The sequence below is a fragment of the Typopeltis vanoorti genome, chromosome 18, assembly GCF_054136105.1.
Source record: "Typopeltis vanoorti isolate ZY-2024b chromosome 18, IOZ_Tvanoo_1.0, whole genome shotgun sequence".
Taxonomy (NCBI): Eukaryota; Metazoa; Arthropoda; class Arachnida; order Uropygi; family Thelyphonidae; genus Typopeltis; species Typopeltis vanoorti.
Genome location: NC_143566.1, coordinates 26,994,479 through 27,013,979, shown reverse-complemented (window position 1 = coordinate 27,013,979; position 19,501 = coordinate 26,994,479). Strand labels below are relative to the sequence as shown.

The 19,501-nt window shown below is 35.9% G+C and overlaps 1 protein-coding gene across 1 annotated transcript in view; it reads right to left on the bottom strand.

Moving 5' to 3' along the window:
- Positions 1-19,501, bottom strand: part of LOC150096563 (sodium-dependent neutral amino acid transporter B(0)AT3-like) — a 292,659-nt gene that overhangs the window by 26,603 nt on the left and 246,555 nt on the right. The window contains exon 11 of the mRNA XM_090408129.1: positions 13,170-13,332. Coding sequence (XP_090264255.1) covers positions 13,170-13,332 — 163 coding nt within the window. The remainder of the gene's footprint in view (positions 1-13,169; positions 13,333-19,501) is intronic.

Here is a 19,501-nt window from a genome sequence, read left to right as displayed (position 1 = left end):
AAAAATTGAATCAAGTAAAGACATTTAAATATCTAGGAAGTGTTATTAGCAGTGATGGAAGATGTAAAAGTGACATAAAAGTTGAATAGCGATGGGAAGAGATGCCTTTAATAGAAAATGGAATTTATTCAGAAGTAAAATGGATAGAAACCTAAAAAAAAGACTAGTAAAATGTTATGTGTGGAGTGTTGCCCTCTATGCAGCTGAAACTTTGACATTGAAGAAAGAAGAAATTAAGATTTTGGAAAGCTTTGAGATGTGGATTTGGAGAAGGATGGAAAAAATCAAATGGACAGATAAAATAACTAATGAAGAGGTCTTAAAAAGAGTAGAAGAAGAAAGAAGTCTGTTAAGGAGAATAAAAAGAAGCAAGGGAAACTGGATTGGACATATTCTGAGAGGAAATGGAATCATCAGAGACACCACTGAAGGAAAAATAGACAGAAAAAAAATCCAGAGGAAGAGTAAGGAAAACAATGCTAGATGACATGCTGAATAGAAACATATATACAACCTTGAAAGAGAAGGCTCAGAACAGAAGAGAGTGGAAGGAAAGTTTCTGCTACTAAAAGAAGAACCTGCTCAATTGCAGAATACTAAAGAAGAAGAAGAGGAGTGCATCATGCTGCAGAGTTCTATTTCTTGGAAATACTACTGTTTAACTTAATTGCTTAATAATATTTCATATGGACTGAAAGGGCTATAAGGGGTGATGCTGATGTCAGGCATCTTCAGGAAGTGGATGAGGTTCAGGATCTGGAGCAATAGTCAGCAGAGGCTTGAAATCTGAAGGGCATACCTGAAAGTAATGTTGAAGACTACACCATACAGTACAGCTATGAAAAGGAAAAACACATCAAAAGAAGAGATAAGGAGGTTGTCGTACCACAGTATAAAGCACTGATTACATGATCCATGTATTCTGTATACATATTTGTCATCTAGTTTTCAATCTGATGTGGAAAACCTGGAGAGGATCTTCAGACAAGTGATTAAAGCAGTAGAACTTGGTAATGCTTGTTATATGAAGAGGTGGAGGAAATATAAATGGCAGAATTTAGTAGATGGTGAAAAAGAGGTGATATAATATACAATTAAGAGAGTGGATTTTAGAGGAATAGAGATAAAGGGTGAGAGAGGAGAGCAAGATACCATACCTGGAAATTGTGTAAAGATGCAGTGGAGAGTTCAATTTTTATATGGAGAGTGGTGGGTGAATAGATGCACTGCCAAAATGTTTTCTGAATGTTTGTGTCATGAATGAGTGAAACTCCCACAATGACTAAAGAAATGTTTGTTATGATGATCATAGTATCACAGTATAAAGCACTGATTAGATGATCCATGTATTCTGTGTTATATTTGGTCGTCTAGTTTTCATGTACTGTAGTTTCCCGTGCTTAAGGGTCAAAGCTGTATAACTGAGAGGAGACCTCCACATAGCCTTTAAAGGAATGCGGAGAACCGACCAGGGCTTCTGACCTAATGTCTAATCCTCACCTTCTCGTGGCGCACCCCTGTAGGGTATCTACCTGGATACTGAACGAACGAGGATGGGCTGGCAATTTGGGATTTAGCCGACCAAATTGTATTCTTATTTGCTTAAACCAATATAGAAAATGATGGTACAACATGACAAAATTTCATGCTGGCTGGGGCGTCGCCCGGTTAACACATTCGCTGCCAACTATGAGTATACTCATAGTTCGTATATGAGCTTCACAAGCCAACTACGAGAATACTCGTATGTCGATTTAACGACCTCCTATGCCAAACACGAGTTATCCCTTTGTATAATTACCTTAATTTGGACCCTTGGATTCTGAATAAAGTGGAGAGCATGTCTGGGGGGCTTGGTAGAAGAGAAATAATTTCAACTAAAATATAGCATATTGTGTATATGCCTCAGATGCCAACTACGAGTATACTCGTAGTTCATATATGAGCTTCACAAGCCAACTACGAGTATACTCGTATGTCGATTACCAACCTTGTATGCCAAGCGCGAGTTAATCCATAGTATAACATCGTAATTTGTAAATCAATTTTAAACTCGGCTTTCCTCAATATTTTGTAAAGCATATAAATTGGTTTGTTCTACTAAAATTGTGAGAAAATCTTCAGAAAAGAAAAGTTCAACTAACCTTTTGATACTGAAATTTCCAGTTTCAATTTTAAAATCATCGGAGTCACCGCTAGACTTGTCTGTAGGATCATCTTCGGAATCAGAACCAAATATTTCATGAAATTCATCATCGCTCATATTAGCATAAGCTTCTACTTCTATATCAGTAAGTTTTCTTTTACTGGTCATGGCAAAATTGAAGGTTCTTAGAGACTAGAAACTAAAACTGAACTAGACGCAATAAACACCGGCTTCAGCACATGTAATATATAGATGGAAGTGATATGAGATTACTCGTAGTTGGCGTATGAAACAAAATTCGATCTGATAAGCCGGCTACGAGATTACTCGTAGTGACCTTGAAGATGGCAGTGATATGAGATTACTCGTAGTTGGCGTATGAAACAAAATTCTGTCTGATAAGCCGGCTACGAGATTACTCGTAGTGACCTTGAAGACACGAAAAGTGCTTGGCATGCGGGAACAAACTATGACTGAGTAGCGTGGCAGCAAACGTGTTAAACACGCACCCTGCTGTTTTCGCCAGGGAACCAGGGTGAACAGCAAAAAGTCAGCAACTGGAACAAATCTGAAAGCACACCCCAACTCAACATCACCAGAGTTAAAGATTGGTACTATCAACATAAGAAGCCTGAATGGCAAAGAAATGGAGCTAGCTGAAGAATTAGATCCAGATCGACATAATAGGGGTGACTGAAACAAAAAAGGCAAAAACTGGTGAGATCTTTTTGAGCAATAAATACAAATTGTTATACTCAGGAAATGACAATCAAGGAAAAGAAGGGGTAGCCATAGTATTCAACACAAAATAGGAAGCTAATCTTCATGAATGGCAGGCAGTCTCAAGTAGAGTGATGTGGGCAAATATCAGAATGGGGAATTGGACAATGAGACTTATTTGTGCCTATAGTCCACAGAAGGTTCTACTAAGGTAGAAGTGGGGGAATTTTTTGATGCTTTAGAAAAAGCAACTGACACAATGAAAAAGGAAAAGTTGGTCCTTGTTGGGGATCTAAATAGCAGAGTAGGAAATGATTGTGAGACATACAAAAATATTTTGGGAAAATTTGGAGAAAAGAGCAAAGCTAATAATAATGGCAAATACCTGTTGGATTTCTGCTCAGGACATGGACTGCATATTACTAACACACAATGTTCCAACATAAAAATGTGCATAAATTCACATGGAGAGAAGAGGCAAGGAATAAGAAAAGTCTCATTGACTATGTTATTGTTGATAGTGATGTTGTCTCCCTGGTGCAGGACACCAGAGTGTACAGAGGATTTGAAATTGAAAGCGATCATTATTTAGTCTTGAGCAGGATAAAACTGAATTTCATATTGAAAAGAATAACATGTAAGAAAGTTTTAAAGCGAATAAAAGTTGAGCAGCTCTCAGATGTGAACTGTAGACTAAAATACACAAAGATTATTGAAGAAAAAATGAAAGAGTTTGAGAACAGGAACCAAACCTTGGAGATTCAGTGGAAAACCTTGAAGAAAACTCTGATTGATTCAGCCAAAGAGGCTTGTGGTGAGGTAGTCTGCAAGGATAGAAAAATCAGAACTCCATGGTGGACACAGGAAGTTAAAGAGGCAGTGAAGGAAAAGAAGAAAGCATATCAAAAGTTCCTGTCAAATAAGTCAGCTTTTGCTCTTAGAGAATACAGAGACAAATGTAAGAAAGCGAAACACTGTGTAAAACTAGTTAAACAAAAGTCATGGGAGGACTTTGGCAAGAACATAGAAAATAAATATCAAGAAGGTGGTAAGATATTCTGGAGGTTGTTGAAGAAGCTTAGGAATAGAAGAAAGAGTGCTGTAAAAGGAGTTAGAGATGATAAAGGTGACATGAAAACAGGAGAAAAAGATATCCTTTAAGTAACGAGTAATTACTTTGAAAAATTGCTAAATGAAGCAAGCAGTGATGACAGCACACTGGTAAAAAATACTGACCAGGCATACAGTCAGGAAATATATATCCATACTTGAAGTAGAAAAAGCCATCAAAGGCTTGAAATGGGGAAAGGCAGCAGGAGTAGATGATATTCAATCAGAAATTCTGAAATATGGTGGTATAAAAATCTTACAATGGCTGCACTGCATAGTTCAGAAAGTCTGGACAGAGGGACGGATTCCCGATGATTGGAGTAGAGCTCTAATAGACCCATATATAAAAAGGGAATAAAACTAAATGTGAGAATTACAGAGGTATTTCCCTACTGATTGTTCCTGGCAAGATCTATGCAAGTATACTTGAGAAACGGTTGAGAAGGATTGTGGAAGGAAAGCTTTGTGAAGAACAAGCTGGATTCAGGCCAAATAGAGGCTGTCAGGATCAGATCTTCACTTTACGACAAATAGTTGAGAAAGCATGGGAATATAACAAAGATCTGTATTTAAGTTTTGTCGATCTGGAAAAGGCATATGACAAAGTGCCAAGAGAGAAGCTATTCAATACGCTACAGTTATATGGTGTCAATAGGGCATTATATCAAGCAATACTTAGTCTTTATTTGAGTTGTAAGTCAGCAGTTAGAATTGAAGGAAGTACAGGAAGATGGTTTAATGTTAAATCTGGTGTGAGACAAGGATGTACATTATCCCCTCTGTTATTCATTATCTATATGGATCACTTTATGAAGGAAAGTGGTATTAAACATGATATCAGAATTGGAGATGTTAATGTCAGCTCTTTGCTTATGCGGACGATGTTATACTTCTAAATAAATCTGCTACAACTTTGCAAGATTCCCTGACTAAATTGAATAACTGTTGTAATAGATAAGAATAGATAAGACAATCATCATCATCAAATTCCTGCCATGTACCCTCAAGGGGTGTACAGGATATGATAGTACTACATGAAAAAAAATTACATCATTATTAACTTCCTATCTACAATTTTCCTCCAAATCAGTCTGTTACTTTTTAAAAAAAACCATTAAAAATTAAAAAGAAAAAGACAATGAAAATAGGTAGAATTGTTGAAAATGTCAACTGCATTGCGAACGTGGAACCTGTGGAACAAGTAAAATATTTCAGCTACTTAGGCACGATTTTTAGTGAAGATGGTAAACTAAATATGGAAATAGACAACAGAATCAACAAAGCTGGTACGGTAGGAAGTCAATTGAATAAATTCATATGGAATAAGAGAGAAATTAGTCAGAACACTAAATTAGCTGTATACAAGACAGTGTTCAAACCAGTTTTAACTTATGGATCTGAGAGCTTGGTCAGAAGTAAAACACTTGACCAAAAACTAGAGACCGCATATATGAAAGTCCTGAGAAAGATTAGAGGTGTGAACAGATGGCATCAATGGCAATATCATATTAAAAACGAGGATATTTGGAAAGAACTTGACATTGTCAGCATCCAGGAATGCGTTAGCAGAGCTAATCTCAGTTGGTATGGTCACTTGAACAGAATGGGCAAGGAAAGATTAGCAAAACGAGTGTTCTCTGCCAGGTTGGCAGGAAAATGACCCGAAGACCAAGATATAGGTGGATTGATACGGTACAAAGTGCCTTAGACGATAGAAATATAAGATCCGATAATGTCGGAGTCTTGACAAGTTACAGACTGATTTGGAGGAAAACTGTAGATAGGAAGTTAGTAATGACGTAAATTTTTCATGTACCACTATCATATCTTGTACACCCCTTGAGGGTACATGTCAGGAAATTGATGATGATGAACTTACAACAATAAAATATACTCTTAAGTGATTTCCTTCTTTTTTTTTTCTATCGTGTATCATCTCTGATTCCTTTCATGGTATGTAAATCATTCTGCCACTCATCCAAGGAAGGCCACATATCACCTGCACCAACTTTTGAATTCGTTCACACCACCTGCACTCAACACTTCCAAAGGCAATCCATTCCAATAATGCACTGCTCTAGGGCAGAAAAATCTAGCTCTCTCACCCCTTTGTTGACTGCTTTCATTTTCAACTTACATGAATGTCCTCTCCCCACCCTCCAATAACATGAAAAATTACATCTGCAGGATACCAACAGATCCTTTCAGAAGGTCTATATATCACTCCTCTATCCCCTGTTTGTTAGTGTCTGCTGTTACAGTCCTAATATCATCTTTAACACTCTTCTTCGCATTCTCTCTCCACTTTATCTGTCACCTTGGAACCCAGGAGACCAGACTGTGCACAACAGTACAGGTGAACTCATATCAAGATCTAGTAAAGAGGCAAAATGACTTCTTTACCCTTAGTTGTCAATGTTCATTTTAACAATACAATTAATCTCTGGATTGTATTGGCAATCTTTGCTATATAATCCTCTGTCAATATAAAATGCCACTGGATATCTCAACACACTAAAGTGCATAACTTTATACTTACTAACATTCAAATAACAGCCATAATCACATCCCACAATTCCAACCTATTCAAATCATTCTACACGTACTGCTGTCAGTCGCATTTCTGCATAAACAGCAATAGCTGTATGTCTCCTGTCAAATCCTTTCTAATATCATTAATGGAAAAATTGAATAACAATGGACCAAGCACTGATTGTCACACACCACTGGTCTCAAATCTTACAAATTCATACCCTCAGTCATGTCAGTCAGCAAGCCAGCCATTCTCCTATACATGCTAATAGTTTATAATCAAATCCCATATCCATTGCCCATAATCATGCTGCCTTCCATGCTGTATCCTTTCCAAAATCTTAGCAAAGTCTAAAAGTATGATGGTGCAACCATTAGTCTTGTGCAACTCAACTGCAACATTATAAAATGTGGAAAAGTTACTAAACATGATCTTCTCTTAGTAAACCCATGTTATTCATTGCAAAGTGCAGATTCTGTGTCAATCCATTTCTGTATGCAAGCTGTTATCACCTTTTCCAAAATCTTCACCACCACTCCAGAGAAAATGATAGGTTAACAGATACATGCATCAGTCTTTTACATATTTCTGCAATGGAATTATCATAATCCACTCCTGTGGAATCTTCTCTGTGCTGAGACTCAAATTATACAGTCAGTTCAACTGAAATTCCATTGGGCCCTATTGCCAAATGCTTATTCCATTTATTCAACAGCTCTAGAACCTTCTTCTCATGCACCTCTACATCTGATAAAGAGAAAGCAATGTGCACTATGTTACATATGGTTGATAGATTTTAGCAAATCATTATTTGAACATCTCCTCTTCTTCTGAGAAACAAGTATATTGTCTGTATTCACTAAAGTTATTCTTCTGCATTTGTTTTTTCTTTTCTTCAGCATAAAAATTATTTTGTGTTTCCTTTAGTCTTCACAGCCAATTTCTTTTTATATCCTGATTTATCTTTCTGTATAACTTTTCTACTTGCACTTCATAATTTCATAACTCCTCTCACTGTTATTCTTACAATATTCCCTCCATCTCATCTTCTTGTATATCTTTTGCTTAATAAGGTTACGCATACATTTTGTCCCACCATATTTATTCTGATGAACTCTAGGGATACATTCAGATACTGCCTCATTCAAGCACCTTTTCAATGCTTCCAATGCATTGCTGATATTATTCTTCCTATTCAGTAATTGATCACTGATGGACCAAAGATAGCAATTGCTGAGTTTGTTATAATTTCCAGCTCTGTAGTGTAGAGCATGTAACTTGTCCTATTGGAACATCCATGTAGTTGCTACTTCTCCAGACAATATGGCATGATCCCTGTCACAAATTGATGGCAAAATGGTCACATTCTTAATAGAGATCCCTTCTGATCCTATTATCAAATTTAATACCCTTTGATCTTGAGTTTCTTCCTTCACATGTTGCTGGAGAAAGTGTCTCACAATAGCTCAATAAATTCTGCTTCATTCTTATCATGAGATTTCTTTGCTACCCAATCAATGTTCAGATTCAAGTTACTCTTAATAATTACAGTATATATCAGGGTAATTTGGTAATGCATTTCATCACCCACAGCAGCTGAACTGCCAACTGCCACTGGAGAAGTCTTTATCAACATTCCGTCAAATATTTCATACTGTTAACCTTGACTTCAAACCAAATAGAAACTCACTGCTACATGGGCCATTTATAAGTGTCATTGCATTTATGAGTTACTGCCTTAAGTGGATTCAAATTATCAGATTGCTTTTGTCATTCCTAAAAATACTATATACTTTACATTCAATTCTAGTCACAACATCTGACTCTGATAGACAGCTCTCAATAATGTTAACAATCTTAGGCCATAACTTATTCACTAAAGCAATAAACTGAACTACTTTGTTTGTAATGCTATTGGAAACTGTGTATAGCCATAAGTGGCTTTTCTGTTTACTTACGTCTATAGCATTCTTTGCCTGGGTGGCAATTTTCTATTCTTCAATTTTCTATTCTCAGATACATTCGGAAAAGTTCTTTTAGAAATACTTGTGCCATATGGTTTCTTCAATTCACAAGAAACCACGAGAAAATAAGTGAAGAATATTTCAGGCCATCATCAGTGGCAAATGATTCAAACAGTGGACTGATTTGAAACAGTGAGAGTTGCATCATGTTATGCATACATTAACCACTCGTCTGGCCTTGGTCGACAGAGTACTTAGTGTATCTGCTTTTCAACAGGATGTGGGTTTGTTGAATCATACAGTGGGCCTATCAGATATGTACAAGTGAATTATTGTATAGGGTGATAGGTGATGGGAAAATGAGAGGTCATCCCTATAAACTGTACAAAGGTCATGTGTATAAGGAAGTGAAAAGGATTTTTTGCATAGTGAGTGGTGAATGAATGGAATGCCTTACCAGAGTGGGTCGTAATTGCTCTATCAGTGAATACCTTCAAGACAGGGTACATTAGTTATTACGGTCTGTGAGGGTTTGACCTCCAGCAATGAGTCTCTGTGGACTCCATTACTTCAAGGCTTCAGAGTAATGCTACTAATACTTATCTATCACATCTTCAAGTTCCTTATTTCCTCCACCTCCATGAAGATATCCCCCACAAAAGATGCACACTGTACACCATCCATGCTTCCCAAATTTCAAATATATTATATTTTGCAACTGCATTATGAGCTCAGCCATCAATACTGTAGAAAGTTTTAAACTTTTTATAGTATTGATTTATTATTAGTAAAAAGTATAATTCATTAAATTCTAGTAATCGATTTTGCCATTTCTGTAAAAATAGGCTGCCAGTAGTATCAGATTTCTATCATGAAATCTAAGCCACAAGTAAAATCCCAGATATATGTATTTTGCTATGGTAATTCTTACTTATTCTCAAAAATCAATCTCAAATTCCTCAAAAATCAAGTAAATTGAGTCCTCATACCTAATTACAAAAATGAAAAACAGTTTAATAATACTAAAATACATTAAAATAAATTTACAATATTCTGATCTTTAACTACAGTAACTCATCTTAAAATCTAAAAAGTTAACTAAATCATATCTTGAATCATTCTTATCTAGGGTCACAACATGGCAGATAAAAGGAATATTTGTTCTCTCTAACTCAGCTGTGCTTTCAAAAAAAAAAAAAAAAAAAAGGTTGAATGAAACAGTTTCTTTATTTCTTCAACAGAAACAGTTCCTTATCTTGGAAACCACTTTTCTTTTATCTTGAAAATATTCATAGATTTCCTCTTTATAGTGAGAGATATGAAAGTTCACACACTTGGATAATAAAATTCTTGATTTCAAACACAGTCTAGCATTACTCCATAAAACACCTTTCAGAAAACTCACACAAAACTGTCTCTTCTTTCATCTTCAATATTAACTTTTTATCCTTCTTCCTATACAAAGGATTTCCACGGAAAAACGATTGAACACTTAAATATTAACTAGCTGTATCTATTCCCCAAAACAGCTATTAAATCATTAATAGCTGCACTAATGGAACCTGTAATATCTGATAAACATTTCTCTCCTATATGAGAAACTTCATTTATCAAGTTCTAAAGTGCCTATAAATTGCTACCACAACTGTTATTCCAGTTATCTTTGTAACATAACAGCTAAATAACTTTCAAAACCTCTTTCTTTCTTTCTGAAAGTTTTTGTTCCAAAAAACTTTCCCATATCACTCAATATACCTGTATCTCATTCATACACACAGTTCTATCCAGCGACTAGTTACTATGTTCTTTTTACTTGCTCATGCTCTAGAGTGCATTATATTTCCAGTTCTGCTCCTGTAATGAGGCGAGACAAGATGCCACCATTATATGTTATCTTCATGGTGCTTTGCTTGAAAGCAATAAAAACTCACATTTTCAGTCAACTAAATAAGTCTTTTTAACTGTTGTATTTTAAACATGCAAATATTAAACTAGGATACTTATTTAAGATACAGTAAACTACAAGTAAGTCGTCTACTATTTACTTTTGAAATTTACTGCTATATGCAAACATGATATATTTACAATAAACAATTGTATTAGACATAATACAATCAATCAATTGGGATTTTTTCCTCCTATCTTTCTCGTCCATCCTAGGAGGTTGAGTCCCCTTACTGGCATATTAATGCAGCCAGTTCGGCACTCTGCTGCATCCCCTAAGGGCAATGTTAATGACTGTAATCCGTGTGTGTTCACGGGACCGGTTTGCCTGCTTGTGGGATGAAAAACCCCAGATAAACTGTGGGAGAAAACTCTGCTGTCCATGCCCAAGATCAGCTAACTTGGCTATGGCTGAGGAAGATCCTTAAGTTCCTCACGTCGTCAATGGGAATCGAACCTAGGACACTCCTTCCCCAGGCATATGGTTGTGAAGAGCATAGCCACCATGCTAACTGAGCAGACTGGAATTTTCTACCAAATGCATTAACAAAAAAAATCTGATAATTTGAAACAAAAGATTCAAGTTTACACTAATTTGCATAAACAAAAACACTGTAGAACATCTGTGTGGAAATATGATAGTATTACATATTAGAATTGTTAGTATTACACCTCCAAGGAGTCCAAAGACTCATCGAGGGAGGGTACCTACTCTACAACTCTCCGTTTCCACCACTCAATCCACAAATTATAATGAACCACAACTACCATCATCATCTACACCAATGCTATCTACTGCCCACCATCACCACTAGTATTTTCACAGATAATCACAAACATCCATGTCCACAGTGGGATTCAAACCAGCAGCCTTTTGGCTGGAGAGCAGATATGCTAACTATTCAGCCAATCAGACAGTTCTTTTAGGTGATCAGGACATGACTACAGTGATGCCCTGGTTAACGATGGTAATCCATTCCAGGATTACTGTCATTAACCAAAACCGTCGTTATCCAAGGCGTGATTCCCCATAAGATTTAATTGAAAATTTATTAATTTGTTCTGGCTCCTCCCCACAACCATAGCACATATTAAAAATGAGATAAAACTCATTTAAAATGTCATAAAAATATGGTAAATATCATTTATTTATTATACAGTATATGTATTTGCTACAAAAAAATTTACATTAATAAAATGAATTGTTCATGAAAACAGTTTTTAATTATCAATTTTGTCATTTTGTCACATGGTAAAAAAATTCACTCTATAAAAAAAAAAAGATAAGCAAAATACGGTATTATTACAAATTGTACAACACTAAGACAAGGGATATAAAGAACATATCGTCACCTGAAAATAAAAGTAAAAGTTCAAAAAAAAAAAACTTTTTAAAATAAAAGTTAACAGTTAAATTCGAAACCTGCCATTTTTGACTTAGTGCATTTTGCTTGTAAGGTGACGATATTAGATACAGCACTTACCATAACATACACTGATTAGCAACTTATAGATACAATGATTATTATACAGATGAGATTGATTTTGCCTTTTGATGGCAAACTAACAGTGACACACACGAGCCGATTTATTGTCTACCAACACATAAAAAATAAATGCTTAAATACTCATTTTCATCATAAAACGCATTTATAACCACAAAATCTGAGCTTCACAGCTATGCCACGTGGCTGTTCTCTATTCGACAACGTCTTCCCACACGCAGCTGAGTGCGATTGGAAAATTCCAGTTTTTTAGATCGGATAGAGGTTCACATAATCGAGAGTCATTAACTAAAGCCTGTGTCATTAACCAAGAGATTTTTTTCTTACAGCCACTCGTCATTAACCAAGTATGTCGTTATCTGAGGGCGTTGTTAACCAAGGCACCACTATATTCCCCAACTAAATTCTCAGATAACAAAATATTGCTGTAATCTGAATTGCACATATTCATCTCTGAAGAATCAAATGAACAATGAATGCTATAAAAATCTTTTCTTTTAAGTGAAAGTTTTTATTGTAGCACATGATACATCATATTTTTCTGCACCTTCGGATTTCTGCCTTTCATATTCAGGTTCTTTTAATAAGAAATTTTATTCAAAATTTCAAACATATAGTGGGCACTATTACAAAATTATTGAAACCAATGCAAGAATGGCTTCTACACAATTATAGAAATATAAGAAAGAAGACATTCAATATCATGATTTCTTATTTATTTATTAAAGTAAAAAAACATGGTGATGAACGTAGCCAAGAAACTTCAGGAAAAAGAACAGAATAAGAAACTACAAGACTGTTAAAAACTGTTAGGGCTGTAATTTTATCCATTTTATTCAACTAGGAAGAACTAAGGAACACTCTGATAGCCAAGGACTTTTGAATTAAGTAATATAATGTTTTTCTTATAACAAAGTGTAATTGAATGATAGTGAGTTCTAAGGTATACAGACATACAGGAGGATGCACATTATATGCAGTGAATTTACCCTCACCCCCCAAACAAAACTTTTCCAGGTGTGCTGAAACTAGCATTACAGAATAGTGTATAAATATAAATTATTTAAATATAATTTAAATATTAAATATAAATATAAGGAAATATAAATATAAAATATTAAAATATAAATACAGGTTTTAACTTGCTACTGGAAATGGAAGGTGGTGGAAAAAAGAACCCCTAAAGCTTATTAAATGTTTTTTCAATATGAAAACAGTTAAAAATAAACTGTATATGACACACTTACCAGATCACTATCCCATGCTTCATAGCCTCCTCCTTCTGTTGCAATCTTAACAAAACTTGTTGTGAGAATGGTTATCATAGTGATTGGTGCAATATATCTCCAGCAAAACTGCCAGTAATAGCTGGGACGACTACCAGTCATTAATTCGATGTCATCACTGAACCTAATCAAATAATGCAGTACACACACACATGATAAATAAGATTATTGTATTACAATTAGAAATATTGCAAAATGTTTCAAATATCATATAAAAATAGAAGACACATCATAGCGTTAATTGAAAAACAAAATTAGATGCACATATGAATCAATTTCTACTTATAATGGTGAAAACATTTGATTGGCATCTATTTTGTGGAGATTATTAGTGAATGCTTCTTAATTTCACATACAAAACAAACAAAATGTCTGTTGTTTAATTTGAATAGTAATAAACATTTTCATTACTTTAATTGTGAATATGGATGCAGAATGAAATTAAGAGAATTCAGGTCAAAACTATTAAAATAAATCATGATGGCATGAAAGAGTTAATGAAAGATGAGTGAGTGGCGTTGTATGGCGACTCCATTATTAAAGGTGTGCTAGAGGATAAAATGCACAAGGTATGTTTTCCAGGTGGTAAAAAATGAGTAGAGTGATTGAGGCATTGGATATGAGGCAGGAGCGAGCAAAAGAGTTAATAGTATTAATTGGTACAAATGATTTGAGAGAGAACAAAGAGCATGTCAAAATGAATATCAGGAGGCTGCTTGGAAGATAAAAGAGAATAGTGTGACAGGAAGGGTAGTCAGTGTGTTGCCTAGGTATGATTGTGGTGAAATGAGGCGGAGAGCAAGGATTATGAATGATATTCTGGCTGAAATGTGTGAGGAGATGGGAGTACAGTTTGTTAATGTGTGGAATGAGTTTGAGGGACGAAGTAAGCTGTATGGGAGCGATGGACTGCATTTGAGTGGTTATGGTGTGAGTCGCTTGGAGAGACTGCTGCTGGAAGGCAGAGAAGTGAATAGAGAGAATGAATCAGATCGAGAGGGGAGTGATGTGGAAGAGCAGGAGAGTAAGACAGGAGAGATTGAAGAAGTGGATATAAATGGGGAAGTGAGTGGTATGAGTATAGAAAATGAGAGAATGGGTGTGCAAGAGGAGCAGGGAAACGGGGAGGCTCAGGGTGGACAGGGGTACACAGCGTGAGAAAGGTGGATGCTCCAAGAGGAGGTGAGAGCATGTGTAGGCAGGAAAGAAATGGGATGACCAGGGATCAAGAGGAAACAGATGGAATTGCAAAGGGTTCTAAAATGAAGAAGAAGCAGAAAGGGAAATGGCCCCAGTCCAGCATGGAGAGATCACATCGAGTGAGTGGTATCAGTGGAACTAGCTGTAGATCCAGAAATGAGCTGTTGTGTTTGTATACCAATGCTAGAAGTATAACAAGGTGGATGAAAAGGTTGTGTCGTGACGTGTTCTCTTGACGTTTGAATCCGCCATCTTGCTAAAAGTCACTTTCATCAAATAAGGAAAACTAATTGCAAATTAATCACTGATCTAAGGATAGAGAAATTTCTATTATACTGCGCCACTCTATCCTTAGATAAGTCTATATGAATTAGTAGGATTAATTCAAAATTAGTTAGTAGTCTTTTCACTCATTCAGGCCGATGGTATTTATTTTCTTTCCTTCTGGGATTCCCGCTAGATCCGAATTTTTGTGAACGGTGCAGTAAAAAGAAATTCAGGCAAACACAATATTTAAATTAACAAACAAAACATTTAATATATGGTTATATAACAATTACATAAATTCCACTTCTAAATATGACAAACCAGTCAAGTTAGCATATCAAGTCAAGTCATTCATATTAATCCAATCTTCCAAACTTTCACATATATATTCACAGTTTCAGAATCACAAAGTTCCTATACCCAACTTATTACAATAGAAATTCTTAATTAATCAGTTTCCTTGTGTCTCTAAACTACACTCTACGATTGACTCATAACAGGCACTAACCACGGCAGATATCATTTCAATGTCTATATTTTCAACTCTCAGCCTCGATGGTATGCTACAGTTAATGTTAGAAACAGCGCAACGGAACTAATACTTAAATCTTCATACACTGAAATAAACTAATATGACTGCCCTTACCAGAAATAATCTTCAGTACTTCCAATATTTTGTGAGCACACTTTCAAATTGTATTTATCACACTTGCAAAACACTAAATAACTAAAACATTACTAATCGCGCTTCAAAAACTCCAGATAACAACTATAAGGTACATTAATTATTCTTATTTATCATTCATCAACTAGTTTAACTCCGTACAATTCCCTTTCACGGTAGTACAGAAGTAAGTCGTAATTGTAGACTGACTGGATTTTTTCAGTATTCTTCTTTGAATGTCCAGTTCTCTAATTATCCGATTACGGCAATAATTTCTTTTTATTACTACGGCTGGTTTTGCTTTCAGCCAACTATAAGATTCACTTATATAAAAAAATATCTACTCAACTCCTATCCTTAGGAATCTTTTAATTACTTCTACTTCTTTAGTTTACTTCCTTGCTACCTTATAGTTCCAAAGTTCCGTTCCGACTCCCTATTTACTACTACGTATCTATTTTCTCTTCTCCTCTACAAACGCTCACTTCACACGCGCTCGTTTATTTCCACGCGTCTCTATGACAACCGATAGACGTAAATATTCTCGCGAATGTTACATTAGGTTATATAACTACATTCAGTTATTACATAACGTTAACTTTCATGAAAAGAATAAATAGAATATTTGCATTTTAATAAATGCGTAGTTAAATTACAAATACAAGTTCTTATAATATTGACATAACAATAAATAAAATAACTTAATAATATTTAATACAGAATCTATTTACCATTAAAACATTTCTTTGATTAAGCAATTAAATATTTGACATAATTAAGGTAGTTATATGATATCAATTACAATTTATGTTATTTACATCAAATAATATTTACAAATATAGTTCTTGTGACGGAAAGTCATGTTGGATTCTGAATCAAACAACATTTATTCTATTTTCTACATAATTAGAATCCAACAGTTGCACTAAATGCGTCTGTTCACCCAAAGATTGTCGGAATAAGTGAGACATGGTTAGATGAGGAAGACATCCTGACAGGAATAGAGATGGAAAGGTATGATGTGTTTCGTGAGGATAGAAGGGGTAAAAAGGGAGGGGGAGTGCTATTGATGATAGAGAAAGAGTTATGTCCATACAAGGTAGAGATGCAAGAGGGAAATAGGGGCAGTGGTTTTGAGGCAGTATGGTGTGAGATAGAGGTGAATAGAATCAAATACTTGGTGGTGATATTTCACTATCACCACCATCCACATTACATAGACCTGGTAATGTGGATGGTGGTGATAGTGAAATGTATAGTCAAATAAGCCAAGCAAATAAGAAAAGGGTGATCATTATGGGTGATTTTAATTATGACAATATAGACTGGAATGAAGAGATAGCAACCGGAAGTAAAGAAAATGAGTTTCTTGAGTTTTTGAGGGATAACTACCTCAGACAGTATGTAACAGAGGGCACACAAGAATTAAGGGTCTTGGATTTGGTCATCTCATCAGAGGATGTAATTATAAATGAGGTGTCAAATCATCCACCAATTGGTGAAAGTGACCATGAGGTGATTACCTGGGTGGCTGTCAGCAGTGCATGGACCCCTGTGAAAAAAGGGTATATGTGGAACTACAAGGGGGGGGTGATTATTAAGAACTCAGGAGACAGCTTGCAGGTGTAGCATGGAATGAGGAGTTAGCTGGAAAAGAGATCAATGCAGCTTGGGGGATTTTCAAAAACTATTTAGTAGATGCAATGTCTAAATGTATTCCATGGGTGAGAAGGTTAAATAAGGTAGGTGTGAGATGGATGAATAAAGAGATTAAGCATGCGATAGAGAGAAAAAGGGCATTGCGGAGGCAGCATAAGAGAAGTGGAAGTAACCAATTTCATGAGGTCTACAAAGACCAGACAAGGAGGGTGACTTGGTTGGTGAGAGTAGCTAAAGAGAGGTATGAACAGCAGTTAGCTAATGAAGCCAAAAAGAATCCTAGGAAGTTCTTTCGATATGTAGCCAGCAAAAGAAAGAATGATTATGGAAGGATGACATTGATTGGAGGAAATGGTATAAAGACAGCTGTTGCAGAATGTGTGGCGGAGATACTTAATGAACAGTTCATAAAGATCTTTCAATCTTGTGAATGTGACTTCATGGAGAGATTGAGAGCAGTTGATGATGGGGAGGAGAGATTGACTGTAAGTGAGCAAGAGGTGTTTGGGGAGTTGAGTAAACTAGATATAAATAAGGCTGTGGGACTTGATAATATATCACTGCGTATTCTGAAGGAATGTGCCAGAGTTGACACCTGCCTTGACATATTTTTTTAATACGAGTCTTGCACTTGGTCACGTTCCTAAAGAGTGGAAGGAGGGCAAGATTGTGCCACCCTCATAAAGGAGGTGATCAAACTCAAGCATCAAACTATAGGCCTCTGTGTCAGGTGTTGTGGTTAAGTTGTTGGAGAACCTTGTGAGAACTAGGATCCAGAGTTGGGTTGACAACAATGGTATAATCTTTGATGGACAGCATGGATTTGCTAAAGGGAGGTCATGTTTTAGTAATCTACTTACTTATTACAATAAAGTGACTGCTTCCTTGGACAGAGGAGAAGGATACAGAGTAATATACTTGGATTTTGCAAAAGCTTTTGATAGAGTAGGTCATGATAAGTTGACAGTCAAACTAGAGCAGATGGGGTTGGATATTAGATTAATGCACTGGATTGGAGACTGGTTATCTGATAGGTATCAACAAGTTGTGTATGGGGGTGCGATATCCAGGAAAAGGAAAGTCATTAGTGCAGTGCCTCAGGGGTCTGTTTTAGGGCCATTACTATTTAACTTGTATATTAATGATATTGGCAAAGATTTGGATGGAGATATTCAGTTGTTTGCAGATGATGCAAAGTTGGGACGGACCATAAAGAGTAGTGAAGATGTTGTGGCCTTGCAAGAAGACTTGAATAAATTGAGTGATTGGGCAAGCAAATGGGGATGTGAGTTCAATGTTGCAAAATGTAAGGTTTTAAAATTTGGAAAACAAAGATGGGATGCAGAATTTATGCTTGGTGAGAATATATTGTTGGAAGTAGAGGAAATAAGAGATCTGGGGGTGATAGTGGATAAGGATCTAAAATTTAGGGGACACATCGCCAAAATTGTGAAGACAACACAAAGACTTCTGGGAATGATGCGGAGGACACTGACGTGTAGAAGTAGGGAGATTCTTGTTCCATTGTATAAGGCTTTGATTAGGTCACACATGGACTATTGTGCCCAGATTTGGTCACCGGGTTTTCAGAAGGATGAAGAGATGTTGGAAAGGGTCCAAAGGCGACTGACTAAGGTAGTTTCTGACCTCTGGAATGTTGAGTATGAGGAAAGATTGAGAAGATGTAATTTGCAGAGAAGGAAGAGGGGGAGATATGATAGAGACCTACAAGTTGGTAAGGGGTTGTTATAAGATCAATGTTGGAGAAGTTCTACAGAGAATAGTGGGAGATCAGGGAGGAACCAGAGGTCATCCCTGGAAACTGTATAAAGAGGGTGTGAGTAGAGGAGTGAGAGGCAGGTTTTTTTCATGCAGAGTTGTGAATGATTGGAATGGCTTGCCTGAAAGTGTGGTGTCTGCAAGGAGTTTGAGTGTGTTTAAGACACGGTATGATGAGATATGTCTGGGAGGTCCTTTTATCACACACATATCTCATCATACCGTGTCTTTATTTATACCGTGTCTTTTATTTTTATTATTATTATTATTAAACAAGACCTCATGGAGTCAAAGACTCCATGAGGTCTTGTTTAATAATAATAATAATAAAAATAATAATATGCAATGACAGCAACTCATCAGTTTCTACATAAGTGGAAACAAGTACAGTATAAGCTAATATTTAGGGACCTCCTAGATGAGTTTGTGACTCCATGGGATCTTAGGATAATAATAGTAATAATCTTATATAGTTTTCATCCATTTTTTTTGTTCTTGCACATCTGACTATAATTTAGACACCTATTATTATTATTATTTGAGAAAGCATGGGAATATAACAAAGATCTATATTTAAGTTTTGTCGATCCGGAAAAGGCATATGACAAAGTGCCAAGAGAGAAGCTATTCAATATGCTACAGTTATAATGCCAATAATGCCCTATTGGGTATTATTGACAATTATAACTTGATATAATGCCCTATTGGTGTTAGGGCATTATAT